The sequence below is a fragment of the Nyctibius grandis genome, chromosome 17, assembly GCF_013368605.1.
Source record: "Nyctibius grandis isolate bNycGra1 chromosome 17, bNycGra1.pri, whole genome shotgun sequence".
In the NCBI taxonomy this organism is placed as follows: Eukaryota; Metazoa; Chordata; class Aves; order Nyctibiiformes; family Nyctibiidae; genus Nyctibius; species Nyctibius grandis.
This window is the reverse complement of record NC_090674.1, coordinates 2,608,332-2,636,213: the sequence shown is the minus strand read 5'-3', so window position 1 is coordinate 2,636,213 and position 27,882 is coordinate 2,608,332. Positions and strand designations below refer to the sequence as shown.

At 43.7% G+C, this 27,882-nt stretch overlaps 2 protein-coding genes across 2 annotated transcripts in view; one reads left to right on the top strand and one right to left on the bottom strand.

Moving 5' to 3' along the window:
- Nucleotides 1-544: 544 nt before the first annotated feature.
- MICOS10 (mitochondrial contact site and cristae organizing system subunit 10) lies at nucleotides 545-15,744 on the bottom strand. Its single transcript, XM_068414642.1, has 4 exons — nucleotides 15,629-15,744; nucleotides 4,267-4,314; nucleotides 3,538-3,647; nucleotides 545-790 (listed from the first exon to the last, which is right to left on the bottom strand). The coding sequence occupies exons 1-4, from the start codon at nucleotides 15,693-15,695 to the stop codon at nucleotides 782-784; spliced, it is 234 nt and encodes a 77-aa protein (XP_068270743.1). The 5' UTR covers nucleotides 15,696-15,744; the 3' UTR covers nucleotides 545-781.
- An 8,544-nt stretch (nucleotides 15,745-24,288) lies between these two features.
- Nucleotides 24,289-27,882, top strand: part of CAPZB (capping actin protein of muscle Z-line subunit beta) — a 59,222-nt gene continuing 55,628 nt past the window's right edge. The window contains exon 1 of the mRNA XM_068414772.1: nucleotides 24,289-24,401. Coding sequence (XP_068270873.1) covers nucleotides 24,399-24,401 — 3 coding nt within the window. The 5' untranslated portion in view covers nucleotides 24,289-24,398. The remainder of the gene's footprint in view (nucleotides 24,402-27,882) is intronic.

Here is a 27,882-nt window from a genome sequence, read left to right as displayed (position 1 = left end):
GACCCATTGCCAGACACTGAAACCTGTATGTTCTCCCCCAGAAGAGGGGTGAAAAAACAATCAATCTAAAAGGTAAGCTCAGAGCCAGATGGCATGTGCATCTGTTTAATTCACCCTCTATCCTGGGAAGTTTCAAACTTGGGTCACTCCATGACTCAAAGCTACGCGAGACAGCACTGGCTAGCTGCATCAGTCACACACTTAGGATTTGCCCTTTTGGATTCTGCCTCTTTGGAGAGGACAAAATTCCAATTTTAAAGGGCAACTGTACAAACAGGACATAGCAGTATTTATATTCCTCTCCAAACACCGGCACAAGCAGCAGGGGTCTAGTGGGTGATTTATGAGGTGGGAATGCTTCTTTGAACTGTACGTTAGATGGGGGTTGCCTTTCCAGAGTGGAGAGGAACATACGGCGGCTGTCTTTTCTGAAGAGCTCTCTCAGTGACTTTTACCCAGGTGGTCACAGCTGCTAGGTACTCAAAATGAAGTCCTCTCCTTCCATTCTCTCTCTCTCACTCACATACAGAGTCAACACACCAGAGAAGGCCATTTTTCTTTTATTTATTTCCCAGAAGAGCTCTTCCTTGCACTTTCCAGACACTATACAAAACAAGCAACAGAACTTTTGTTTCATGTACAGAAACAGTTTGTTGGAGTATAAAGAGTTACTGGTGATCGTTACTGAAGAATGTTGGCTTAGTCCAGGGGCACTTCAGTATTCCTGAGGAATAATCATTGATTTCTCCTTTCTTCCCACTGGGATAGTCTTAGTCATTAGTCACTGTTCCTGTAAAGCAAGAAGGCTTATATTATTAAAAAGCCATTTGGGTTCCTTACATGGAAGGTGCTGCACGATGTAAAGCAAGCCACACAGCTTTGTAACATTTCCAGAAGGCAGGCTAACATTTTCATCCTTCGCTAGACTGAGAAGTTGAGTACGGAGAAGTTAGGCAGCTATTCTCACCAGAAGCATGCCATGTTTTCCTGCTTCTAAGCCTCCATTCTGACAAAATGGGTACTTCAAAAGAAACCCAACATTATTGCTCAAGTTCACTATTCACAGACTGAATAGAAATCAGATAGAAATCAAAGCCACAAAGGGCAGGAGGAAAGTCTCCAGTTGCCAAACTTCTTGTAGTGTTGCACATCAATACAGTCCACATTGCAATCAAAGTACAGGGATGTGGTTTTTTGGGTGATAAATAATACAGGCTACATAACCTGAAAAATATGATACTTTCCATTTTGCAAGGAAACCTTAGGTCATGTCATTCTCAGCCATAGCATTTTAAGCCTTGAAATAATTGCTAGATGTTGATTTAAAGTTCAGCCGAAGTCACAGTGACATCCACTTGATCAAATTACTTAAAAAGCCCTCAGAATCTTATAACCACAAATTAGAACTTTTCTGCATTTTCAGTAGTCTCTTGGCCTAGATGAATGGCTCTTGCATTGGTGATAGTGTTTCATGACCAACTTACTAACCCAAAGGATGGGCGGCATCATTATCCAAGTTACAGCTATAATAGCTGCAAAGTTGCCTTGTAATCTCCTGGTTATTTGGTATCATGAAGGTCCTCTGTCCTCTCCCATTCTCACTTAGGATTCAGAATTAAGAACTTGATCCTGAAGAATCAAGAATCCAGACTGGATAAAGCCCTGAGTAACCTGGTCTGACCTCACAGCTGACCCTGGTTTGAGGTCAGACCTCTGGAGTCCTTTCCAACTTGAGTTATCCTGTGATCCTATGAACTTGACAGGTTTAGAAAACTAGAAATAATTTTGTTCAAGCTAATCCGTGTTACATTTCTCTCTCTCTTAATAAAGCTGATTTTCTTGCAGACTGTCACATTTTGACAAGTTAGCATTTAAACAGAAACTCAAGTTTTCTAAAGGAAGTCCTATAGAGTTTAGTTACAACAGTATTTTCTAGGAAAAAAACAGATGAGTGATAGTGCAACAATATTTTCCATGCTCCTAACCAACAGAAATGAAATAATTTTCTTGTAATAACCCTGGAGCCATTATCCATGACACGACATTTTGGAGAGAATTAATGACATTAACCATTAGATGGCTTCATCCGTGTCTTCCCTCTCTCAGCATGTTCAGCCTCTTTGTGCCAGAGAAAGCTAGTGGAGACAGTGCACTGGAAACTATTTGTCTAGTCTTGTGCCACGCAGGCAGCTGCGCTTCTTCTGTGAAGTGTCCTTTCAATTACCTCATGCTTCGAAGGACCACCCTTGCTCCAGAGCACAGATTAGTCCTTAATCCAAACAAAATCCTTTACTAGGCTGGCCTGAAAGTCAGTTTTCTGTTGCCCAACATCCCTAGTAACAAGCATCCTTGAATGAATAATGCTTCCTCAGAACATGTGAACAGGGCATTTACCATTCACGTGAAGCCACAGACATGTCATTCCAGTTTCTTTTTGGAGACATAAATTGGAGGAATACCCTCAGGATGGTGTGGAAAGCTAACACGTTTTGTTGTTAACAAATCTGGCCAGAAGAGTCACGCACAGACTTTTGATTCGGGGCTGTAGCTGGCAATGTTGTATCAGCTGCATCTAAGTCAGTTTCTCTATATTGTTATCCAAAATATTTTATTCTGAAGAAGTTGTTCAAGAATCTTGTTATTTTTTCCCTTTCTCTATAGGCAGATGAATATAGTATTTGTAAACAGGTATGTCTGGTAGGGCTGCAGAAGGCTGGCAAAAGCTCATCTGCCAGTAAATCTAAGGAGGACCGGACTCAACTGACAGCTCTAGATGCATCAGGAAAAAGCCTAAAAACACCTTCAGGCCTCCTTCGTTAGGCAGACGAGTGATACAGGAGCAATTTTTGCATTCTGTGTACCTGCCATGAAAAGCTCCTGGCAGAACACTTTACCTCAGTACTTTCTAAAGTGCTAAAATAACTATAAATACGTCCTGGTGGATGCCTCTCCACCTGTATTAGTGAAATGCTTGAAGCAGTATATGACTTTGTGGATCCAAAATATGCAAGCACATCTCTTTGATTTTTTTCCTCAAGATGCCACAATGATAAATTACCATAAGAACAGCCCCAACTTTTACACGTGAAGAAATAAAGAAAATTTTAATGGAGTCAGTTTGTGGACTCAGTGCACTGTGTGCAGTTTGCAAGCGCACAAATGGTTCCTGCTAATTAAACTATTTTTAAATATTTTATCTCAGCATGGTCAGTGATAATACTCAGCTCATTTAAATTATCCTCTTCAAAACTATTTAAAGTGTACAATTTCTTCAGACTAATTATTATATTACTATCCAGCCAAACAAGCTACAAAACTTACAAGTGACTACTGTTTTCATGTTGCAAAAAAAAAAAACCCCACAGAAGATGAAAGATCTGCTTCCACAGGCAGATCTACCTGACATGACACAAGTTTCTTCTTACTAGTGCTGTTTTGGGAAAGGCAGAGGAATATCCATTTAAGGTGTCCAGATGTATCATTTAATTCTAACTTATAAACAGTTACCAGTTAATAGTAACTAGTACTGATACTTACTTTTACATATTTACCATGGAGAAGATACGGAGACTGGAAGTCATGTTGACAATTGGAATAAGCCATTCCTAACCCCATCCCTGACCCAAAAGTGATAGGCCATGTCTTTCCTGTGGGGGAAGGCAAGCAGAGAGGAAAAGTTAAAGTCAAGAAAAGCTGTTCATTTCACCTGACAGTGATAGCATTGTTAAATAAGCACCAAGAAAGAATAAATTACTGGAAGATGCATATTAGGCATTTTCAAGTTCTACGAATCCTAAAATCGGCTTCAAACCAGACCACTTCAGAAGAACAACAACAGTAACAGTGAGACATCATATTTAGAATGTAATGGAGAGCAACCTCTGAATTCAATATATTACTGAAAATTATTCTGTTACCAAGGCATAACTAAACAAGAATTTAGATCAATTTTAAAACCCTGGCAAGACTGGCACAAACTGATGTCTAGACACATGGCTCCAGTAATTTGGCTCAGGGTTTCCTGCAATTCCAGAATTTGAGCTGAGCACAGTAGGAGCTCAGAGAGATGCCACGTGTTAACAACCTTGTTACACAACAGTTAATAGTTTAGGTAACTCCATTTCAACTGAAAAGACCAATAATGAAAGAATTGGTTGAACATGCTGATTAAGTTTTACAGGCCTCAAACATTTCTTGGTTTTAAACTGCACCTACAACAGACAGAAATTAGGAAAGCAGGCAGTCAAGATTCTGCAGTATACTTACTTTTGAAGAAGATGACTGAGAAAACAACTCCTAATCCGAGTCCAGCACCTGTAAAAAGAAATGCAGTGAGTGAGGACTGAGATAATGCAAAGTAATGGAAAACAATTTAGTTCTTTACAGTAATTCTTTGTTCCAACTCAGGAATATCAGACTGCTTGTGATTCCAGCACACCAAACAAAAATGTTCTTAAATAGCAATTCTGAAAAAAAAGAATTCTTGTTTTCTTAAGTAACTGCAAGCAGCTAATTCAGATTAGAATCCCAACATATACAAATACATTATCAGAAAGATTTGGGAAACAAACCAGACTCTCATCCCAGGGAAAGTTACTGAATTTCTCTCACCATCTACAATGTGGAATTAAGATTTATTTGGCTCATTGTCAGCAAGTGAGAAACATTTAAATGAAAACTTATTGTGTCCTTGAGCTTTAGATTTTGCAGATGAGTATCTCATTGTATTTCGTTTATCTCACTACTTTAACTGCTTCAATGTGTGTCCTGAGGGCAGCAAAACTTTGATGCTTTGTGTTACCCTATACCTTGCAAAAGCAAGCTCCAGGCTGCTTATCTTTCACATCCACAACATTCATTGTGGAGCATATTTAAACACATTAGGAATATATGACTTTTCACATCCTTATACTATATATAGAAATAACTGCAGCAGTTGAAAAAAAAATTTATCCAGCACCATTAAAACACTCAGCTGGCATATTTAAAAATAATTTTTGCTTTCCTTGGAAGGCGCGCTTATGATTTTTTGCAAGAAGTCAGGCAAGTCTGCAAAACTCCTCTCACAACTCAATAAATATAACAGTGAAAACTTTGAGCTCAGTGGATAAATTCTACCTTTAATTATATCTACTAAAGACAAGAATTTTGGATAAGGCACAGAAGTATAAAAGTTTAAAAAAAGAAAAAAAAAAAATCACTCGTGCAAATGCTCATTAAAAAAAGAATACCTAAGAGTTTCAGGTTTATTTCACAGCAAACACATCCTGTTACAGGTTTCAAGTCTCCTCAATACAAGAAATCTAACAAGTATAACAAATTTTATTAATTAAAAGACATACTTTTTAAAAGAAATATTCCTAAAAGCATGGGATCCTTATTTAAGCTCCTGCTGAACACATTACGCAGTGGGTTGAGTCCAGAACAATGCCAAAGAATCCTGTACCCTCTTGGCATACAGGAATATGTTTCTTTTTTTTAAGTTTCCTTCTGCTCTTTCAACCTTTTTCCTTGCAAAAAGTATACTAATGGTAGCTCCTACTGAGGCACAGATTATTGAAACAATACTTACTGCACTACCTAGCAAATTATCTAAGCACTCCGCATTTTTCATTGATTAGAAAAACCTTGACTATTAGAACAGAGATGACTAAACATGATCTGAGCAAATGCCCTTATGCTTACTCTCCTGTTAGGACTTTACTACCCATATCTACTAAGAGCTGGAAATCAAGAGTTGCTTTTGAAAACCCTTTTCATTTTACTACACGTTTTCACTAGCTCCAATTGTGACAGAGGTAACTACTTTACCAGGTCATTACAACTTTGGAGCGAGCTTACAAAACATGCAACTGCAGGGAAGGACCGTGACCGCCTGCCAAGTGGTCCTGACATAACTCCCCCAGACATTTTAGAAACCGAGGGCTTTGCAGAAGGTCAGGTTTTCACTCTAATCATTTGCACAGCGAAGGGAAAGTCTCAGTTCCTCAGATGTCTGGTCAGAGCTTCAGGCTTTTTCTGCATTTCAGACAGTAAGAGATACACACTACTTGGAGCATCTCGTATGAACAGCTAACTACTCATACCGTGTCACTAACCAGCATTTATACGCAGACTGGAAGAGCCATCGTGCATTACTAAGAGGAGCAGTTCATCCATGCTAATTCCTCCACTCCCCCTCCCCAAGCAGAGCCTTCCTTCTGCACCTTTGCTATAATACAGCTGGTGTTGGCTCTTGCAGAATGTTTATGCTATTAAGGATAATTACTATCTTCAAGAATTCATCCAACGGACAACTGTTTGGCCCTCTGACCTCTGCCAGTCTTTTCCTACAATACGTAGTTACGCTGCCTTTTTCTTTTCGGCTGTTGTACTGTAGGTTTGAAAAGGACTTTCTGGAGGTAGTTACTTTCTGTTCAGACAGCACCAGGCGTTGTTTGAACTGTCCGGTTCAGAAGGCCTGTCACACAGTGAGCGATACTGGTCCTACGCTTCCTGTCCAAGAAAAGATCCCCTCTGCCAATCCAAACAGTTTAGCTAATCAATGAGAAATGATCTACAGGATGACAAATTCTGCATCATCTCGATGCAGAGCCCAGGCAGTTTCTAATGTCACCACACTTTCCACGTTACCAGTCAAACCCACATTCTTCTTACCAGCGTGGTGGTAAACCGCTTACTTTCTTGTCTTAAGTCTGCACTAAGGAAGCAGCTATCGTTAATACAGTTTCTTTCCATCTACGCCCAGAAACCATCATTACCCTGTATTCTCTTCACCTCCTTCAGATGCTCTCTCACGTTACAGCCCCATTTGTAAGGGCTCCACACGGATGCCATCAAGGCTGCTTCCTGTTGGCCATGGGGAAAGCTACAGGATACACTTTAAAGGTGAAAAATTTATTGTTTCTGCCAACTGCAATTCAGCCTAAGCCTCAAACAAAACCTAGGTCTTCCCCCACGCTAATACCCAACACCACTGTTAAGCAGATGTGGTCCAGCACGACTGACTTAGGAAAGACCACTTAGTCTTTCCTAAGAAAGCTTTTTTCTGAAGCAGTGAATCTGAAGGGAGTCTTCTTTTTCGCAAAAATGCAACGTTCATGCAATTTTAGAGGCTATCCCTGCACCTTGTTCAGCAGGGAGGGGAGTACAGTGGCTGATTAGTTTAAAAACATGACGGTAAGATACCTAGGGCCTTGCTTTAAGTAATGAAAATGCTACAGAGAAGTAAAGGAGGAGATCTGACAGCTAATGCTTTTTTGTTTTCTGTACAAGGCGGCAATTGGAGAAATGAAGCTAAAAAAGCACCTTAGCTTCCCTCATCCCAAAGGCAGTCAGGTTTATTCCTTTTTCTTACGGAGGAACAGACTACAGTCTATGCTGAAAACTGTTTCTGATGGCAACACCCAATCAACAAGAAATGCTCCATCTGCCCCCTCACGTCAGCCAGCGCATGCACAGCATTTGCTCTTTTCTACTTGGTTTTAACATTTAAGCATTGGTTTTAACTTAAACCCAGAAGCTTTAGCTACGTTTAATTTCTTACCCTGTCTGGTTAAGAACCTATTTCTGTGGATAGTTTGTCGCTCATCTTAATTCCACTAGAAAGTATTTGTGGTTATGTGGTCATTTCCTGTGTCTCCAGCACCAAGGGGGAGCTAAACCATCTTGTCTTGGAAGCAAAGTAACGCGTTTCACTTTAATTCTATATAAAGTTACACCAGAGATAAACGATGGCAGAGCTGTTGATGAGTTTTACAGGTTTAAGTTCTCACATGCTCAATTTCCTTTTAAAGAGCCAACATGTTGCTTCAAAGAGCCTCCCACCTGACCAGGGGACACTCGGTCTGCAGCTGTTTCTACTAAAGATCAGCACCTCTAGGCCAGGCTTTAACTTCGTAACAGTAAAACATGAAAGGTTTATCTTACAATAAAAACAAACGAACACGGAAAAGCTAAGGGCTTGATCCACGCCGGGCGCGTTTTCCCTCCCTTCCTTGCATGACAGACTCTTTGGAGGAAAAGGCCACAGGAAAGAGTACAACGCATTTTTCACCTCCTCTGACAGTTTAAAATGTTTAACTAGAAAACCAGTCTCTTCCACCCTACATCTATCACTTCAGCTTAAACTCATTTACAGTCAGTGTCAACAGGGGACAGGACGGGGCTGTGGACATCTTACTCCCGCTCCCCAGTAAGCGTCCCGGCCGTACGGACCAACGCAGCCACACGGAATTGGTATTAGGCAGAAAGCCCAGTCTCCAAAACTTTTTCATTCTACTTTTTTTGGCTCATACACCTTCCAAGAAAAATGTCACAGTACCTCAAATCAATCTAATACACAGAGGGGCACGCGCCGTATACCCAACAGGACATCATAAAAGTGTCTCGGAGAGAAACACAAATCTTCAGGATGGGCTCCTGCCCCGTAAGAACATCTGGGAAAAGCTTTTTCTATACATTTAATCAACAGTCCCTCCAACAGTGATACTACACGGTTCTTTCCGAGGCTACCCAAGCTGAAGCAGCTATTAAGACTGCCACACCTAGATATACATTTTTTTTCAAAAATAAGCTTGAAACTTAAAATAGAAGGATTAAAATAAGCCTGCTGACATCTGGCAAACGTGTTGCTGTTACTATAGCAGCTGGACGGTTTTTAATTACTTAACAGTTTTCTTTTTGTCATCAGATTATTTTCCTCTGCCATTCCTTACACACAAATACAAAATACGGAGCTTCAGTCTCCTCTCCTTCAGAGTCTGTTAATTTACAATTAAAAGAACAAAATGACTGAAATAAAAATGAAGAAGGAGGGCCTGGAAGATGGCTTCTTGTTCTAAGAAAACAGCAACCACGCGGTACAGACAAGACTCTCTAAAATAGGTCAGGGACTTGTCCAACAGAGATTTCTTCCCAGCTAGAAAGACAGCTTCCGTTAGGATCAAGAAAACCTATCGAGCTCGGTTAGCTTCTCTCTGGGGACAGGGACAGCAACAGCTTCAAGGTCCAACAGCAGATCTCATCCACAGGCCTGATGCACTGGAAGTTTCAAACGAGCATCAGCTCAGTCCAGCACTAAAATTTGCTTTAGGTAAGGAAACACCCAAGAAAAGTCAAGATCTTCAAAACAAACAAAAACCACAAGCAACTCTCAAACTATATTCTCCCTCCTGTTGTAGGGTGTCCCGTCCTGCCCCCCTCCAATCCCACTTTAAGAAGATACAGAGACAATTGTGCAAAAATGGTGAGGAGAGCCTTCTTTGTACACCAGGACCTTTACAGGGCAGCACTTAGCACCAGTTTGAAATCCCAGACCATGAAATCACTCATTTAGGGAGAGAATTAATTTTAAGCAGACTCTTAGCAAGGTCTTTCGTGGCAGGAATCAGATTTTCTTCAAACACCAACTTTGAAGCTTTCATTCTCATCTCCCCCGTTGTGTGGATTGTTTGCATAGCAGAGAGAAAAATGAGCAAGGACACTAGAAGAAAACAGAGTGAAACTATATACCAAGTACTCGAGGAGGAAGCAGGGAAAAAAGTGTGTTTTGTTTTCTTCTAGCATTTGACTGTAGTAACGCAGAATACTTGGAATGACAGAATATAAATATCCAAATACCAATATAATATAAAAATCCTGACATGCTTTCAGGGGCCGCTTTCACCCTTGGGCACTCCTGCAGTTCAACCAGTGCCCAAAGGCTAACCTTAAATAAACATCAGCACTTCTGCAGATGGACGCAGAGCAGTGGGAAGTACCACTGTTAGCCCATGATCACAGTGATGATCTCGTAGCCAGACCAGAAACTTTTCATCCTCACACCGGTGAATGAGACAAGAGAGCACATGCATTTCTTCCCTCTCTTAAAGGGGAAGGGGAGAAGAGTGGAAGCTGCTCTTTGAATAGACAGCACAACAAAGGATCTCATCAATACCGCATCAAGCTTTTACACCAAATCAGGGTTGCATTCACTGTAGAAGCACATGTGTAAGAAATCAGCAAGATACTCATAATATGGAAAATACACCTCTAACAGAAATCTCTACCTTGTCTTACTGCAATAAAATATTCCACTAATGAAAACAATAGCATTGCTAAAAAGAAAAGTTTTGCTGGAGTAAACACATGCACATTTAGGGCTTTTGCAAGCCTTACTATGAGGGTTGGCAATCATGCTTCTCACGCCCATCCAACGTAGGTTGACCATTAGTGACGTCTACTGGCCCAGCTAAGAAATAGAGGCAAGTGAGAGCAAGAAGTGTTACGGTGGCATCTCCCTAGCAGAAATGCTAAGGAAAGAAGGCTGATCCTTCTCAAATCTCTCACTATCAATTTATTATCATTAAGAACACGCCAGTAGCCCTGAAAGGATTTTCTCAGAGAACTAAATCTGATATAACAAAGAACAAAGAGTTGTTCCCATCTACTGCTGTAACATCTCAAGGACCAAATGAGTGGTTTAGGGTATGACTTGGCTAGAGTCCCCTTCCCCTGGACAGTGTCACTGTGTGCCACCTCCCAAAGAAGGCACAGCTGGCATCTTATCAATGCGCTAATGGAGAAGAGAAGGAAGTCAGGGCACTTTGGATTCATTTCCAGCAGAGGAGATCTTATGTAGTCTGGGGTTGTAAATGGCTGCGCTATCAGACGGATGTCACAGCTCTTCTTTCAGGTTTTCTTGCACACCAGAAGTATTGCCAGGAGCAGGCTGGAACAAGGGTCGAGCAGGGCTTCCCCCAGCGTCACTCACAGTGAGCTGATCGGGCACACCTAGGCAGGGCAGAGTCTCCTGTCTCAGGCAGATGGCCAGCCAAGAGGAACAGCAGGACACAATGCAGTGAGGAGAAGAGAAAGACCTGGATTCCTAAAGATTTTCCTGTCGTCTTCTTCCCAAAGAAAATAACAGCCCCTTAATTCACAGACGGCCATTGTATTCAGAACTCTGCTAACAACATAACTAAATATAGCTGTTAGATTTTTGACCAAAAGCCTATTCTCAGAACAGCATTTGTCCACCTCTTCCAAATGAAACATTGTTTCGTTGGCTGCATTGCCTCCCTGCACAGCCTAAGCCATAAGCAGTTAATATTTACACTCCTTGGTCTGCTACAACTAGTAGAATTGGCTCTTCTCCTGTACGACAAAGGAAAATAACTTGGGGTTACAAACAAAGCTCACCTAACAACACAGTTGTGTTCTTGCACAATATTCATGTTCTCCAGCATTAAAAACAAAATCCCAAATGAAGAACAAGTCTTTTAACCTGGTAGCTAAGATTGGATGGCCACATTACAATTGCCAAGCAAAAAAAACACTTCAAAACAGGAATTTCAGGATTTTTGTATATTTAGAGAAAGTCTAATCCCGTTTTCAGAAAGTATAATCAAGTTTTATCATTATATAGACTGACTTTATCCTATTCATAACCATGTGAAGGATTATTTAAAAATACTGACATCGCAATCCATACCATGATTCTTTCTGAAATATTCAATCTGTGGAATGACACAAACAATACAGTTTCACCCTTGCCATTAACAGAAACAGCTATTCAAGCAGGCCAGATGATACAAGCCAGAAGAAATCATGTAACAGTTGCAGGAGAACTGAAAGTGCCCTTTTCTCTTAAAAAATTCCTATTAAATGGAAATTAGAAGCGCTTTATTTTCAGATGTCAAAACAGAGGATTAGAGGGAAATGAACATTACTACGCTGGGTTATTTACAAGCTTCCAGGCTGAGTTTTGGTCAATCACAGACATACATCAAAACATTTCTCTCCTGCAAAAAATAAAAAAGAACTTCAGCACAGCAACTTAACACACAAGCCAAGAAGCAAACAGCTTTCCTAGGATTACCTTTCAATAGCAGGTAAATTACAGTGTTCAACTCATTTAAAACTACAGCAGCTGCAAAACAAACCAAGACACAGAGGCACACAAATCTCCCTCCCCTTGCATACATACTCTTTATTGCCTCCCTGGTCCCTGGAAACGGCATTTAATAATAATTTGTCCAAAATTATAGCCTCGCAGAGCAAAAAACAACTCTGTCAGTCCTTCACGAGTAATTGTCTTTCCAAATAAACAAGTGTGAACTATCAATCAGTTAAACCCTTTAACAGGGTTTGAAGCCAGTAGGATGGAAGAAGACCACAATACTATTTCCTTCCCTGTCTCTGCTCTGCAGAGCTCTACTGATAAATAGGAAGAAATGGTTGTGAAGGCTGGAGAGGGCACAGGAGTTTATAAAGCTTTGCAAGCTGGGAAGAAAAAGAAAGCCACTGTAGTTTGATGCTCCTTCCCCACACACTAAACAAGCAATTTTTCTGATGGGTAAGAAAAATCAGTATCAGGAAGAATGAAAGAACAGAAAGTTAAGTTTTTTAAATGACTGCACGGGTGAAAAGTCTCGAGAACGGTGCGAAGCTGGAGCCACCATGATCTGGATCACCCATCAAACCGCCTGGTCAGCCAAGAAAGCACAACCCAGCCCACTACAGACAAAACACTGGGGCTACAGCTAGATTTAGAAAGGGAAGGGGAAGAAAAATACCTAGACCCATCCTCATCATTAGCAAAACAGATATTTAACAAACTTTTAACGATGTTTCACTGTTTGTGCAGGCATACAGAGGTTTACAGTACTTACCCCTTTGAAATGAAATACTGTCTTAACACCACCTGACAACACATTCTGTTTTGAACTAACAGGAAAAAAGAAAGAGTTCTAATACTAAATTACAAGATGAACACAGGTAGTGACCAAGAGGTCAAAAATATAATACAGCATTTCAAAAGATGTAACATAAGGTAAATACATATTTTGGATATTTTATTGGCGGGGGATCGAGTTTCTTCCAGGAGCTTGATCTCTGACTACAACAGTACAGCACAACTACAAACAACACAGCCCACTACAAACACACTGGCTTAAGGAACTGTAGTGGAAAGCCTGACACTAACACAAGCTAGCACAGGCTGCATAGCCCCCAACTATTATTTAAAAACATATTATTGCTAATAAAGCCATCCTGACAGCTGCTACCTCCCCTTCTCACTCTCTTCTGTTTCCCATGTCCCTCCAGCCCTCAAATTAAGCCCCAGGAGTTATCTGTCTCTACAGTTCTCACAGACACTGGAAAACTGTCACATGTACACAGCTTCAGAAATTCTGTGCTTTCCTTTATTTTCATGGTCTGGAATGAGAAATACAGGGCTAACCCAAATCTTTCTTTTTCCCCAGCCATTGGCTGGAAAGGTCCCTCTTGCAATAGCGCTCAGGAAGGATGTAAAGGAACGTACGGGAAGGAAACTGTGGCCACCAAAAGGAAAAGTCCAACAAAGAAGTGAGGATTTGGTAAACTTCTATATCCCGCTTAACAAGCAACGAAATTCTCAAGTGAAAAACTTCATTTATTTTCTTTCTTTCTTTCCGATATAACAACCGCCCTTGATAGTTTACTGGCAACTCCAGCAAACTGTGCAGTAATATTACAAAAACAATCATCACAGCCATGTAGGTTTTTAAAGTCCCTGCAGAGAAAACAGTCATTTCCACTGAGACAGTCTGAGAAAGTTTGTGTTATCAGCACTCAGTTAACAGTTTGCATCGCTAGGCCACCGACTCACTTCACATTTAAAGGCCATCATCTTCAGTCACAAAATACTGGAGTACGAAGCAACTTCTGGGTTGCTCCCACTTCCAAAGCTCATACCGAGTCACTTGCTAATACCATGGAGGAGTTGCCAACACAGACACTTCAGTTACTGGATCAGTAGTACAAGCACACAAAACAGAAAAATGCTATAAGACATGAAGTGAAACATGTCTGAGGCCATCACACTGGGTTTAGTGGTAAGGATAAAATTAAAGAGCTGCAGCCCATGTGCCCTTTTTGGGCAATTTAATGAAAAACATGAATTTTACTGAGACGTCTACTCAATGCCATCACAAAGCTAACACTGGGAAGCCTTGGTCTAGAGCACTAGTGCCGAAAGTCTAAGCACGTTTTCTTTCTTCTGTTGCCACTTTAAGATGGAAGAAAACACCAAATTAAAATGAAAGGCCTGACGAAGAGACATGCTGCATCGAAATCAACCCTGTATCCACTTCTTTCAGCCTCCTGGAGAGACTTTCCATGTACAAGATTCCTACATGTACAGCTGCAGCATGGAACAAGTTCTTGTTTATCATTTGGCATACTTAATATTTTATGATAAAGCAACTAATGCTATGGAAACATAAACATATCTGGATATGTTTGTCAGACAAACCTGAATAGTATTTCACAAGGCAAAACATTGCTCTGGAGCACTTGACACTTTTCAAAGGCCTGTTATAAACAATGGAAGTTTCAGTTTACTTAAAATTATTAAACATCTTTTCTAATGGAAAAGTATTAGCCAACTAAAACCCTGAGCTCCTCATCAGCTTTCGAGCATAAGGCCACTACAGCAGCAAGAAATAAACATTCACATTTCTCAGATATTATTTATGGTTCTAAAAGAGACTTCTGCACCAATACACATACCTTTCGTATCAGGTACTTCACTTCTTGCTCTATACATTGCATTTAAAGTTTTGCTTTGGTACACGCATTTCGTAAAGCCACAACCTCTGTCTAGTCCATTTGCCAGCCTGTGACATGAACAGCACTGAACTGCATCTACACCATTACAATCGCTCATAAAACTCACAGTTCTAAGTGAAACGTTATGAACGGTTTGTAGCAGATCTAAGTCCTTCAGGCATGTGCATAGTCCTAACTTTAAGGACAAATAAACATGGAAAAAAAAACAATGGAACTGTTCCTCTACTTAAAGAAAAGGCACAACTGTCTGCAGGGTTGGGCCACCGGACGGAAAGCTTCTCAATGTCAAACCGCGCACACCGTACTAAGCAACACATGCCAAAGCTATCAGCGTGTCACGCTGCGCGTTGCTTTTAATAAACACAGCCCACCTCGTACACTGAGTGATGTGAACAGCTCTGCAGAAACAGATTTCAAAAACCAAGCCGTCGTCATAGCGAAACTAAAGGCGGGCAAGGTCGTGGCACTGACGGAGCGGCGATGCCTACCCGGGGCCCATTCATTCAGGGCAGGAGGCGTCCCGCTGGCCGCGGAGCTCAGCGCAGAGGGCGATTTCTCACCGAAACCTCTCATCTTCATCACAGGGAGTTACCAGAGATCCAAACCGACCCCCTGCTACCGGATCGCGGGTAAGACGGGGCCGGGCCAGGGAGAAGAGCCCGAGGGCGGCCGTGGGAGCGGGCCCAGCGGGGGTCCGTGCCCGCGGCCAAGGTCACCTTGCCAGGCCCGGGACCGCCCGGCTCCCTCCCGCCGGACCCCAGCCCCCGGTGACAGCGCGGCCCTTGCGCTGAGGGCGGAGCCGGCAGGACAACCCACCGCCCCGCCCGAGCCCACAGCGCGGCGGGGCCGCTGCCGACCTAGGCCGGGCCCAGAGTGGCGGGAGGGCACCGGGCCTCACAGGGCCCTTCCTCACCGGGCCCGGCCGCGCCACGGGGCCGGGCGGGCGGCGGCCCTCCCAACCCCAGGGCGCCCGGCCGGCCGCCACTGCTCCTCCCCGGGTCCTCCCCCTCCGCCCTGCCCTCCCCGCCCTTACCCAGCTTGACGGCGGAGTCCGCCAGACACCGGTCCCACTTCCTGCCCAGCTCGCCCTCCGACGCCATCTTGGCCGTCCCCTCCCGCCTCAGGCCGTGCCCTCGCCTCCTCCCCCGACCAACTCTCGCGAGATCTGCCGGCACGGGCAAGCGGCGGAGCGCCAGATCTCGCGAGATCTCCCCCCACCACTACCACAGCCAATCACCGCCCCGGCCGCCGTTGTCAAGGTTACCGGCGGGAGGGCGCCATGGCCGCCGCGCTCGACCTTGGGCCCAGCCCAAGAGCCCGCTCTTCCCTCTAGGACCCGGCTTACCACAGCCCCAGCCCCTCCCGGGCTCCATCTCTTCAGCCAGGGCTCCCGCTGTGTCCTTGTGAGGCCTCGTATCCCTCAGCCTAAGGCAGGATCCCCACCCTCTCAGAGGCCCCCGGCTTGGGCCCACCTCCGTCGACCTGCTCCCCTCAGGGCTCTCACCTCATCCTTGGAGCCGATCTTTGCTGTAAGGTCCCATCTCTCTCACTGCAGGGTTGGGTATATCCTGCTGGACACGCATTCTCATGTAGGTTTTCCCTCACCAAGGCTCACAGAGGTCCTGTGTCCCACGCAGCTCCTCTATCTTTGCTGTCTGTCCTCAGCATCTCTTCAGGGCCTGAAACAAGGCACAGGTGTGTGAAAAAACAGCTGCTGCCAATCCCCATTGATGTCCCAGGTATCACCTATTTTACTTAAGAGCAACCCAGGCCTTCTGCCTTCTTTCCTAATTGTGAACAAGAGCTGAATAATATCAGGAAGAAGAGAATGTCATAGTCAATAAATTATTCCATACAATAGGATACAAATATTAAGAGCAAGGAGTTACGGGAAGGGTTTTCAATGATTTATTGGTCTTTGGCACATCCTGAGTGGTGCTACAACATTGTGGAACCAGGAATGTAAGTGTGAGTAGTTTCAAACTTACTGTAATGAACTTTATATTGCAAATGTTGTGTAGGCTTTCTGGAAATCATCCTCCAGAAGCCTTGTGAAAATACAGAGTGTTTTTCAAGTAATAATGTCCCATTCACACTTGGTAAGGCAATTTTTAGCTGTGATTACTTGTTTTGATTCCTTCAAGTTCTGATAGTTTTTTTCATCAAGTTGGAGAGGAGGAGGCTCTACTGTTTGATAAAACTGGAAGTTCTTTAAAAAGCCAGTTAAAGACTAAAGCAAAAAATAGAAGCCAAAACTCTCTGAAGTTGGCAAAAGTTTTCTGAACTTATTATTGTTTGTGGTCTTTTGTTTGTCTTAAAAATATAACTGGTTTTGATCTAGGGCAATGATGAAAGATTTCTCCTATAGTTTAGTTCAGCTCCTTCACATATCACTGAACAATCACAATTACCTATTACTTAGTTAAAAAATCTAAATGACTTTTTTTTAAAAAAAAAACTTTTTTGGAAGGCACATGGTTAAACTAAGCCCTTGTAGGTTCAAGAGGTTTCCCTGGAGAAGGCAGTTCTTGTTCTTCTGTAAAGGGAGCCTCCTTTTCTCTTCCTCCCCCTGCAATTTACTCAAATCAGTTGCATTGCTGCATAGTTGGTATCAAAAATAGAAACATGCATCAAGTTACCTATAAAAATACCAACAGGATCAAGCAGTTTTTTCCCTGACTGGATAAAGAAATGTTTTCTGAAACCACTGACCCAATGGTACGTCCCAATGTGCCAGCTCCACCCTCCCATTTCCAAACAGCTCTGGAAAATATCAGGAAGGGAAAGATACTTGAAGCCTCCAGATAATTCTTTATTTTTTTTTTTTTCCCCAAAATTAAATTCCAGAAATCAGTGTTTCAAAACAACACAGAAATGTGGTCTTCTCTTTGGCAAAAGCAAATACCTGGCGCAGGCCAATGTGTAGTCTCACTTCACACTTACTCATTTTCAGACTTAGGCTCGCTGGAAAGCGCTGTTTCTTTGGGGACGAAGGAAGCGGTGGCGAGCTGTTGGACTGTGAGGCGCTTCATAAAGGGTCACGTTGCTCTGTAATGGGTCTCAAAGTGTTTAGACAGTCTTGTATCAGCAACCTGGTGCATTAAACCCTTTCTAAGGAGATGGAATAGTTCAGTGTAAATGTTTTGAATGTACAGCTTCCGTCTGAGAAATCAGTCTGCTGCTTTTAAATCCCAGAGCCACTGAGTGATCAGAGGGGACTCTGGAAAACGTTCCCCATTAAGGATCTAGAGCACATTCTCTGTACCCCTTCCCCACCCCAGGGAAAAATTAAGGCAGGAGGGAATGTGTCCAAAGACAGCCTTTTCTCTCCATTGCTATAGTTACTTGGCAATTAGACCCTCTCAGTGTAATATGGAGTATTTATTATTGTATGACTCCAAGGTGATGTTTAGAACATGCGGTTTTGTTAAACCTTTTTTGCATTTTACAGCCCAGCATGTGCTGTCCCAGGATTCCTTCCCTCCCTTCTCCCCTCATGCTCTCTTCTCCTTTCTTTACAGTAAATAAATATCTGAAAAAAATAGAGGAGGCTGGTATGAAGCCAGAAAACTTCAAAAATCCTTGCCTTTCTCTGATGGAAGTCAACTTTTAGAAGGTGCAGAGCTTGTATCACCAGTTTTCTTAACTCTATACCTAACTTGTGTGTTAAATTAGTAAGACTACTCACAGGCTAAAAGTTAGGCATTCACTTAAAACTGCTGGCTAGTTTTTCAACAGATGGCCATCAAACAAGCTAGAGGCAGAACTGGGAATCTAAGATGAATAAGTACCACTATTATTCTTCAAAATTGCTATTTCCCTGGTGTCTAGTGGAAGAAGCCATGGAGAGGGCACGTCCATACACACACGTGGAGGTGAGGGCTTCTCTGGGGCTGCACCAGCCAGAATTCAAAGCCCCTTTTCAACATAACAGACTTTATTTTCTTTTAACTGTTAGCCCCAGCTTTTACATAGTGCAGTATAGGATGGTTCACCCTCACCCCAATCGTTTTTGTTTTAAAACTTCCAAGCAAAATTCTTTTAAATCTTGATCCTTCCCCAGGATGAGTGTATTGCCTCTTATCCTCTTTTTTCAGAGTCCTATCCCATCCCTCCTGTCAGTTCCCCACTGGATACTAATATGCTTTTGATCTCCTCTTTTCCAAAGAATACACATGGAAGTTCTCCCATAGTTTTAAATAACATGAATCACCTCCCACACACACATTTATTATTTTTTTTTCCCTGCCAAGAGTAGCAGTGATCTGCAGAGGAAGACAGCAGTGTAGGAGTTATCTGCTTGAAATGGTTGACACAGCCTTGGTAGTGGGCCCCCACTTTGCTGTCTGTACTTCCAGGACGCTTCTTTCAAGTTACAGAGAGAATCAGACCTGGGCAGGAAACTTCAGCTCTTGGTCTCCCCTCCAGTTTGTTGTTTGTTTTTTTTTTCTCACAGATATAAGCCACATTCACCAATAGATATTGATGCTTATTTTTCTCTTTGAAAGCTGCCTTGCTATCTAAGCAATGACAAAAAAAGTCTAAATCTGAAGTCTGAGGAAAAAAGAAACCCTTCCTCAGCAGGACCTTGCCCTAAAATGGGAAAAGTGCCAAAGACTCCATTAAGTCTACTTTGCTGTTCTCATTGATTTTATGTGGGAGGCAGTTGGATACCGTGGGGGTGAACAATAGCCTAAAGGCTGAGGTAGACTTGCAGTAGGAGAGGCAGCTTGAGATGCAGAGTGAAATATCATTCAGTCTTTGCATGGTGATCACATTCACGTTAATAAGCAAGTCCGTTTTGTGTCTGTGCTGATGTATTTTCATGCCAGTTTTGCAAAGCTGATGTAATGTTGTAGTCAGGAGCGTGGTCCTGCTGGCTGCAGTCGTCAGGTATGGCCGAGCGAAGTGGAACTTGGAAAAATGGAACAAGATGTGTCACAGCTCGTTGTGCTAGTTCTGCTTTAAGCTGCTTTTGCCGTGAATAGGAAGTTTGCCCCAAAAGTCTCTGGAGGAAAGCACTTGCATGGAAAGACTGATCTGAGATTTTGCTAACGCTCATGTTAGGCATCAGCACCGCTGTGACATTTCTTGTCTTCATTTGATGTGTACTATTTTGTGATCATTTCTTCGTTTACTTGTAGGAACAGAAAAAGAACTCATGCGCTGTATTGACAGAGGTTTTCTAATGAATAAGCCTGCGAAAGAGTGCTATTTTTCAGCTCTTGAAGTATGTTTTTCCATTTGTCCATGTCACTGGCTAATTCTATACAGATTCAAGCTAGCGAAGCGTGACTATTGTATTAAGAAAGAATCCAGGCCCTCACCATTCTTTTGGCTGGTATATTAGCAAGCTTCAAATGAAGTGCGACGTGTCAAGGAAAAAGGAAGGGAATGGAAAGTTTTGTTTCTTTCTGGTGCATTTAATCAGCTTCTCCTTGATTCTTTTTTAACGACAGGCTGCAGACATTATTACTACAGTTAATGACCAAGTTTGACAAGAACGTTCTCAATATTCACTTTGCTCAGGCTAAAGACATTTCTGAAAGCTCCTATCGAGCTTTCTGTGCTTAAAATACAAAGTGAAAAGAGTAGTCGCAAGCACAGCAATAAACAGCGTCCTGGGATATGCAACTGAAGTGGGACGTGCTGGAAAACTAGTGATCCCAGTAGCCCTGCAGTCCACTATTCTGGACTGATAGTTAAAAAAAGCACCTGGTAGTAGAAGGTCTCATTTTGGGCCAGTATATGGACATCTTAGGCTGCTAGGTTTATTGTCTTTTCCACTAATCAAGCAGATCTGCTTGGGTGCTGATGAAGTGGAAAAAAGTCTGGTTTTAGCATTCTTAGTAGGGGGAGGAATGCCTCAAACCTCACACTAACTGGCCAATATATTGTTTTCATTAAACATAATATTTTGATTTACTCATCAGTTCCTGCAGTGAATGGGGAAACTCTTTTAAAACCTTTATATTCCAAGAGTACCCTCAGCAAAGTCGCCTTAGAATTGGAGTGGGAGGGAGGCTTTTTTTTTAATTGTTTGGGTGCTATTTTGACAGTGTGTACAAAGATCTCCATAGTGAGAACTATCTGTGGCTTGAATACGGAATTCCAAGACGTTGGGTAGTGGTGTAGGTACCTTTTTCCTATCTGAGTTTCCAAGAAATGCTTGGTTTTCAGCCTCAAATCAAGTGATGCTGCTGGTTTACTGACTCTGACTAATAAAACCCAGCAAGCTAAACTTTACCGTTGCTGGAAGACGCTTGCAGCAGTAAATTCAATTTATGAGAACCCCTAATAAAAGTTTACATATCTTTCAAGTGCCACAAGCTCGACATGAAAGAAAATGGGCAATCTGACCTAAAAAAAGCTCAAGTTGCCTTTTTCTTTAAGAGAAAAATGACTATTCAGTGAGCATGAAAGTTTTCTCTAGGACCTTGTTTCTAAGCATGTTCTCAGAGTCACCCTTGGTCCTGGCTAAACAATGGAATAAACAAAATAAATAGCATTTCACCATGCATGCAGGAGGATAAAATAAAAAACATATCGTGTTGGACCACAAATGCTTTATGAAGTTCTGGCTAAATAAGAAAAGCACTTTGTAATGCTAGTGAGTATTTATCCTTTGGCTTCCTTCAATATAAGCAAATGTACAGGGAAAGCACATGTATTTTGTAGTTGCTGATTGCAAGATCAAAAGCCTTGTTATTAATTGCACATGAATCTGATGTAGGGCTGTTAAGCCGTCAGCTGACGTCATGGTTTGCTCCCTTTGTTTATAGACCCTCGTTTGAAGATGTGTAATGCCTGACACGAAGCCTTGTGAGCACACTCTTTTCTGTTTAGGTGGGTGATTCCATGCCGGGAGGTGTGGGAATCACCTGTAGGGCCGATAACGCTGCCTCACAGCACTCAGATTTATCGAATGTCCCTGAATTGGCTGTATTTGGTGTCAGCCCCTCCTCGAATCACAGCAGAAGGCAGGATGGCTCCAACTGTAGTTACATACGCAGAGCCTTCTGCCTGCTGAGATCCACTCCATGCTGCACATTACAGCCTACCAGGGAGAGGCTGGTCCTACATCTTAATAAACAAACAAAAAAAATTCCCTTAAGCATGTCCTGCTATAAACAAGCAAAGCGAGCAGCTGGTCCTCATTTGAAAAGATGTTACATCAATTGCAAAAGGAATCTGCAAATGATCTTAATGCAAATATTTTTGGAAAAACAAAAAGCAGCTGTTTATGCTTCTTTATACCTATTAGCAGGAAAACAAAATCCAGGATGCTTGTATTTCTTCCGCTAAGAAAAACATCCTCTTGGCCTCAACGTTCATTTGGATCTCAAATTGTTTAAAATATATTAAGCTGCCTAATTCTGCTATTGCTCTGCAGCTTCAGCAAGCAGCTAGAAACCATTCCTGTTCATAATGATAAAAGCTACTAGAAGGAGTCATTGAATACTTCGCATGAGTTTTGTGACAAAAAATAATGAAGTTCAGAACATGCATTGTCAAATTTATCCATTCTGTCCTCCCAGACCTTGCCCCAAGGAAAACAGGCCCATTAGATGTGTGGACCCCTGTAAAATGAATGAATAATTTGTAATGAACAGGCTTGCTTTTCTTAATTACCGCTGGTAGGCACCTCTGAGGGAACAGGAGGACTGAAGGATCTGGGGATTGCAAAATAGAAGCCACTTTGGATTGCTGCATGTTCTAAACCGGGTTGAAGGCGGTTAGGCTGAGTGGTGTTGGCAAAGAACTGAATTTGGAGACTCTAGAGCAGGAAATGCCTGCTGAAGTCATGTGGCCGCTCTACCAGACGTGGCAAGGTTACTTCCCATCGTAGGGTTTATTTGGTAGTGGGTTATCGATGGAGTTTTATGCGGTTTTGGGTTTTTTTTGTGAAGTAATACAGCTCCTGGTTTTGTTGAGGGATTGTTCTACTGTTTTCTATCCTTTGCTTCCTGGGTTCATTTTGTTCCTGCTCTGAAAACACCAGAGGTTTAAAAATGGCAACAGAGGAATGGAAAAAAGCAAGTAAAGGCTAACTTGGCAAAATGGGTGACAGCTGATTGTCTGAAGTCATTGACACAGAGGATAGCTTTGATTTATCTAATTAATATGAGCAGTGATAGCTGTTATGTCTGCACGTGGTTGGTTGTCGTGCAAATTCACATTTAACAGCTATGCCTCCATGCTAGCTGTTGTAACTGGGTGATGCATGTCCCAGCAGTTCACTTTCCTGGAAATCAAGGTTGTTCTTTTCAAACTGGAAGCTACGCTGGTTTGTGCTCCTCAGTAAAATGAGCACAGTCAGGGTTGTTGTCTCTTGGAAGGTGCTGTCTGGTATCTGAGAGCTACGAAAATCTAGGGTCGAGCCACAAACATCTGTGATAACGTCTGAGCGAAAAGTCAAAGCTTGGCCTTGGTCATCTCCTGCAGGAAGGACGTGCCACAGTGTTACATCTCAAGGGAAAAATGAAGCTGTGTGTGCCTCCCCTTGTCAGCATTTCCAGTTTCTACAGCAAAGGGAGGGAAGTAAATGGAACAACAAAAGGGCTTTTGGCTCACGAGAGCCGAGTCTGCAGTGCAGGAGCCAGGGAGCACCAGGGGAGGGTTCTCGGGATCCTGGCACCAAAACTCTGGTCAAAAACGGGCCAAATAATTGTTCCAAAAAAAGCTGCAGAGGAAAGTGTTGTCAAGTAATGAAACAGATGCTTTCCTGGGGTAACTGGGTACATTGCAGCTCTTAAATGCACAGGTCCATATTGAGAAGTGCAAGTCTAGGGGCTGGAATGGGGATCAGTTTTACCTGTGATCACTGAAATGTGAATTAGTACATTAGGGAAAAAAAATGGTTTCTTTCTGGGACAGTCTGAGAAAAGCAGAAATGTTTTATTTGCACATACAGCCCGATTTGCTGATTTCTATCTCGCATTTGGAGATCCGTATCGTGGCTGCCTGAGCCCTGAAGTCATCAGAATCTGTAAGCACCTGCTTAGCTTCCAGCAGGTACCAACATGCTTTGCTGAATCAAAGGCTAAACTTCCAGAGAAGGCTGAATTTCAAATTAATTAACCCTGGCCTTAATCAGCCAGAGGCTGACTGTTTTCCCTTGTCACTTTAGAGCTGAAGATGGGTTACAGGCAGCACCAGTAACGATGCTCTGATGTTGGAGTTACCTCTGTAAAGTCCATTTTTCAGCGCCGATGAGTTTGTACCTGTTCGGGCTGACGTTTTCCGTGCTAGCTGCCTGCCTCGCACTGCCTTCCGTTTAATCCTAAGCACCATTTAAGTGTTTAAAAGGTGCTTAGCAGCGGGACGTGCTGCTCCGCGGAGGAGCCGAGCCCGAGTGCCGGCCGGCGCCACGAGGGCTGCGCGCCTGGCGCGCCCTCCCGCAGGCCCCGCCTCTGGCCCCGCCCCCCGCCTCTGATTGGCCGCCCTCCTTCCGGCCGCGGGCTTACCCCCGCGCTGGAGTTGGTGGCGCCCGCTGCCCTCACGCCCGTGGTGCTCGCTCCCTCCGCCCCCCTCCCCCCCCTGCGGGGCGGGGGAAATGGTTCTTCCCGCTCCGCCCTCCCCGCCCCGTTCGCGTGCCGCGCTCCATACTTGGCGATGGCCGGCGAGCCGTGCGCTGATTGGCGGAGCGGCGGCGAGGGGGCGGGGCGGCGCGGCGCTGACCCGGATGTTCACTCCTAGGCAACGGCGGAAGTGGAAGGGCCGCGGCCTGTCTCGGAGGGAGACCGGACGGGACCGGGAGGCGCCGCCGTTGCTACCGCCCAGCGCAGCCCCGCCGAGCCGCCATGGTAAGGGCGAGGGGGGTGGCCTCTCCACGTCGCCCGCTCCCCCTCCCCGCCTCCCCCTTCCCTCCGGTGGTGCTGCCGCCTTCCATCCCCCCCGGTGCCGCGCCCCGGCGGGTCCTTCGCCGCCCCCCCCACACCCCTGTAATCGCTTCACAGGGAGGCGGCGGAGCGGGTGGGCCTCGCCCGGCCTCCCCGGGGCGGCGGTGAGGGAGGGCTCGAGTCGGTGCTGCTAGGGGAGAGGGAGGGGTGGCCTGCCCTGGCGTTGCAGGCGGTGACGGCGGGGGGCTCTGCCCGGGGCTCCCTCGGGCACCGGGGACGGGCTGCGGGGGCGGCGGGGGGCCCAGGCCCGTCCGGCTGCTCTGGTGTCCAGTTACTTCCAGGTTTCTGGGCCTGATACCTGGGGTGGTGTTTACAGAGGGAATGCTTCCGCTTTGGGCGGCGAGTGTTGCCGCTTGATGTAGTTGTAAACGAATGCAACAGCAGCAGCAGCGTTTAAGAGCGATGGGGGCACAGTCTGCTATTGCTGGTGTTCATAAACCCCAAATTATCACCCGCGGTCTGGCATTTCCTCTGGAAGCTGGACATGCTCGTTAAGGTGTACTAAGATGTGATGGAATCTGTAAAATACAGGAAACCCAAGCGCAGTCAGAGCAGGTGATGTTGCAGCGGTAGGTGCTACTCTTATGAAGGGATGAAGACTTTAGGTTTTTCAGAGGAGAACCTCTAGTTTCTTCAGTCATGTAAAATAATCTCCATCTTGCTGTGTGTTTGCTGAATGCATTAGGCCAAGTCACAAAACCTTTCAATTTTATTTTGGCAGCGTGTGTAAAGGGGGCAGATTTCATCAGCTCTAAACAGATCCAACGATAAGGATGGGAGCTGGCCCAGGCCCTGGTCAGCTCCAGCTCTGCCTGGATGGACGTGTGCTTTTGCAGAGCCTGGTTAAGGCAACGTAACCCCCATGGATGTCATCACTTGTATGGAATCACCGAGATACTTTATACTGTTTGGGAATTTGCGATTCAGGTTTTCCAACATAACAATTTAAGACTGTTCAAATGTATTTAGATTTAAAAAAGAACAACCCCGTGCCTGGCTATGTACCAATATAAAGGCTGGTTAAGCAAGCAAGTGTAATCCTTTGCATCTTACCTTCAGCCATAAGAATTTCAGAGGCAATACCTTATGTTTTTAATTCAAAGCTGAAGGTCGTGGTGATCCTGCCACCTGTATTACGTAGGATAAAGATCTTTAGTTTCTGGTGAAAGGTTAAGATCAAGGTTCTGCTCCCCTGTTCTTGTTTGAACAAACGAGATGCTGTACCCGACTTCTGAGTGTGGGGGTGACAGGATGGAGCATCTTATTTCAGTTGTGTATCTTAGTTTAAGATACTGAAATCTGTATGTGTGCGACCTGACTGTAGAATTTGAAATCAGGATTCCAACAAAATATGCTACCTTCTGCCATGGCAGAAATCCTCCCAGGAAAAGAATTCAACGAAAACAAGTAGGCTTCGTGTAAAATAACAATGGTGATACCGGCTTCTTTTATGGGGATAAATGTAACTGTGTCAGTCTTTTGGAGGAGGTAGAACACAAATCCTGTAGAAACTTCCTGAGCATTGTAAGTTTACGCTGTCTTCTGATTTTGTGTGTTTAGTCACGGAGACCACTGGGTGTAGGAGAAATTTGATCAGAACTTCCAAGGCTACGTGCTAGTCACCGACTTCAGGGGTGAATCTGTGGCAGGCACTCTATTATTCATATATCTTGGTGACTCTATATGCATCTGAAGACTCACTCAAAGACTGTGGCAACTTAAGCGTGGTTTATCTAGGTCCAGTAGGAGCGTGCAAGACAAATCACTGATCTTGTTTGCAGAAGGCAAATGATCTGTGGTGATGTTTTAAAACTTTACTGACTCTTTCAGTTGTCTTAATGTTACGCAGGTAGTGCAGTTGCAGCATCTGGTTTCAGCTTAGGTCCCAAACCAGCGTTTAGAGTACTTCCAGGATCTTTCATTTCAGTGGTTATGAAAGCACAATGCTGAAATGGAGCACTGAAACGCTGAAATGGCCCTTTCATTGAAGGCAACAGCAAGTTTCGTGACAGCTGAGAGAAGCTGGTGTGGTCCAATGCCTTCTTGGTACTATGGGGTTACCAATATCTATGTAGAGCAGACAGATGGGACCCTTTGTCTCCTCTTTGCCACCTCAAGTCTGAATTGTACTTGGCAACCTTAAGTGAGAATTCAGATGTGTGTCCGCATTTCAGTCAGGTGCTCGGTGAAACAGGGCAGGGCAACGCATAAGGCTCGAAAACTGCCTGGATGGATGCTGTCTCTTGCGCTAAAAATAAACTGAATGCACTGTTCAGGGCAAAGCAGGACTTGGGAGAGTGGATCTGCTGAGATTTGTGGGTTGTGAATGGGTGGAATCCTGTTACTCTTTGTAAAAATAAAAATATTCCTTTCCAGGTAACCTAAACTGCCCTGATCATGTTAGCAAGTATTGCTTCTGCTATGCAACTCTTCAGGAAAAGGTGGATGATTTTAGCAAAATTTATAATTTAATGAACCATAAATTCAAACTTAGTGTAGTGCTGGCTGCACATCATCCGTTTAGAATCTGTGAGGCAGCTAAAAAGCGCTGAAGCACAGCCAAGGATGCGTGATGCGACTCTGACACTTGATACATAAATATCCTGTGCTGTTCACAGTAACTAATATTTTCAAGGTAGGGGCTGTTTGTCTTGGGCAAGGACATTGCTGCTTGATAAATAACTTGGTTTTGTGCAACTGCTACCAAAACCATATTAAATGAGTTGTGAAACCGAACAACTCAAGGTGGAGCTTTTCCAGCTGCTTGAACACCGAGCCTGTCTCTCTTCTAAACTGATCATGTCACTTTTGAAACCCTACCGTAGAGCGTGAGAGCTCAGGGGAGGTTTTCAGTGCCTGCAGCGAGTCCTTTGCACCTTGTGCCTTCTGAGAAAATACTGACTTCAGCTGTTCTGTAGAGTCCATGTTTTATTAGCCAAGTACATGAGCTTAGCTAAATGTTATCTTAAAAGGCAAATTCCCAAAATAATCAAGTTAGAGGATATCGTTGGGATAGGGAATACTGCCATGGCAGTGATGCTTAATCTTGTGGTTTGTTAGTGAAGGAAAAACATTCTCAAGCTGAAGTTGTTCAAACAGGATTTCCTCATATGGTAAATATATATGGTGATATCTTACTAGCTGACATCTGGGAGTAAAACAGAATGAAAGTGCAGTTCAGCTCTTCTGAATTACTATTTTTAGTCCTTATTACAGTAGTGGAGTAGAGAAATTACTCTCTTTGGGAAGGAGTCATTGCTGCCCTATTCAATTTCTGCTTCTACAGTTGTCAGTGATGCTTTCGTCGGTTGAGTTTCATGTGCGAAGGGTAGCTGACTAACTCGGGGATTGGGCATGATCGTGCCGCACTCCCCAGTGCTGTGTA

What these genes read in the sequence shown, in the direction of transcription:
- MICOS10 (XM_068414642.1), bottom strand. Translation starts at nt 15,695, where the DNA reads ATGGCGTCGGAGGGCGAGCTGGGCAGGAAGTGGGACCGGTGTCTGGCG. An exon ending in GGACTCCGCCGTCAAGCTGG is followed by an intron (nt 4,315 to 15,628) that starts GTAAGGGCGGGG and finishes TTCTTTTTACAG; the next exon opens with GTGCTGGACTCGGATTAGGA. An exon ending in CTCAGTCATCTTCTTCAAAA is followed by an intron (nt 3,648 to 4,266) that starts GTAAGTATACTG and finishes CTTCCCCCACAG; the next exon opens with GAAAGACATGGCCTATCACT.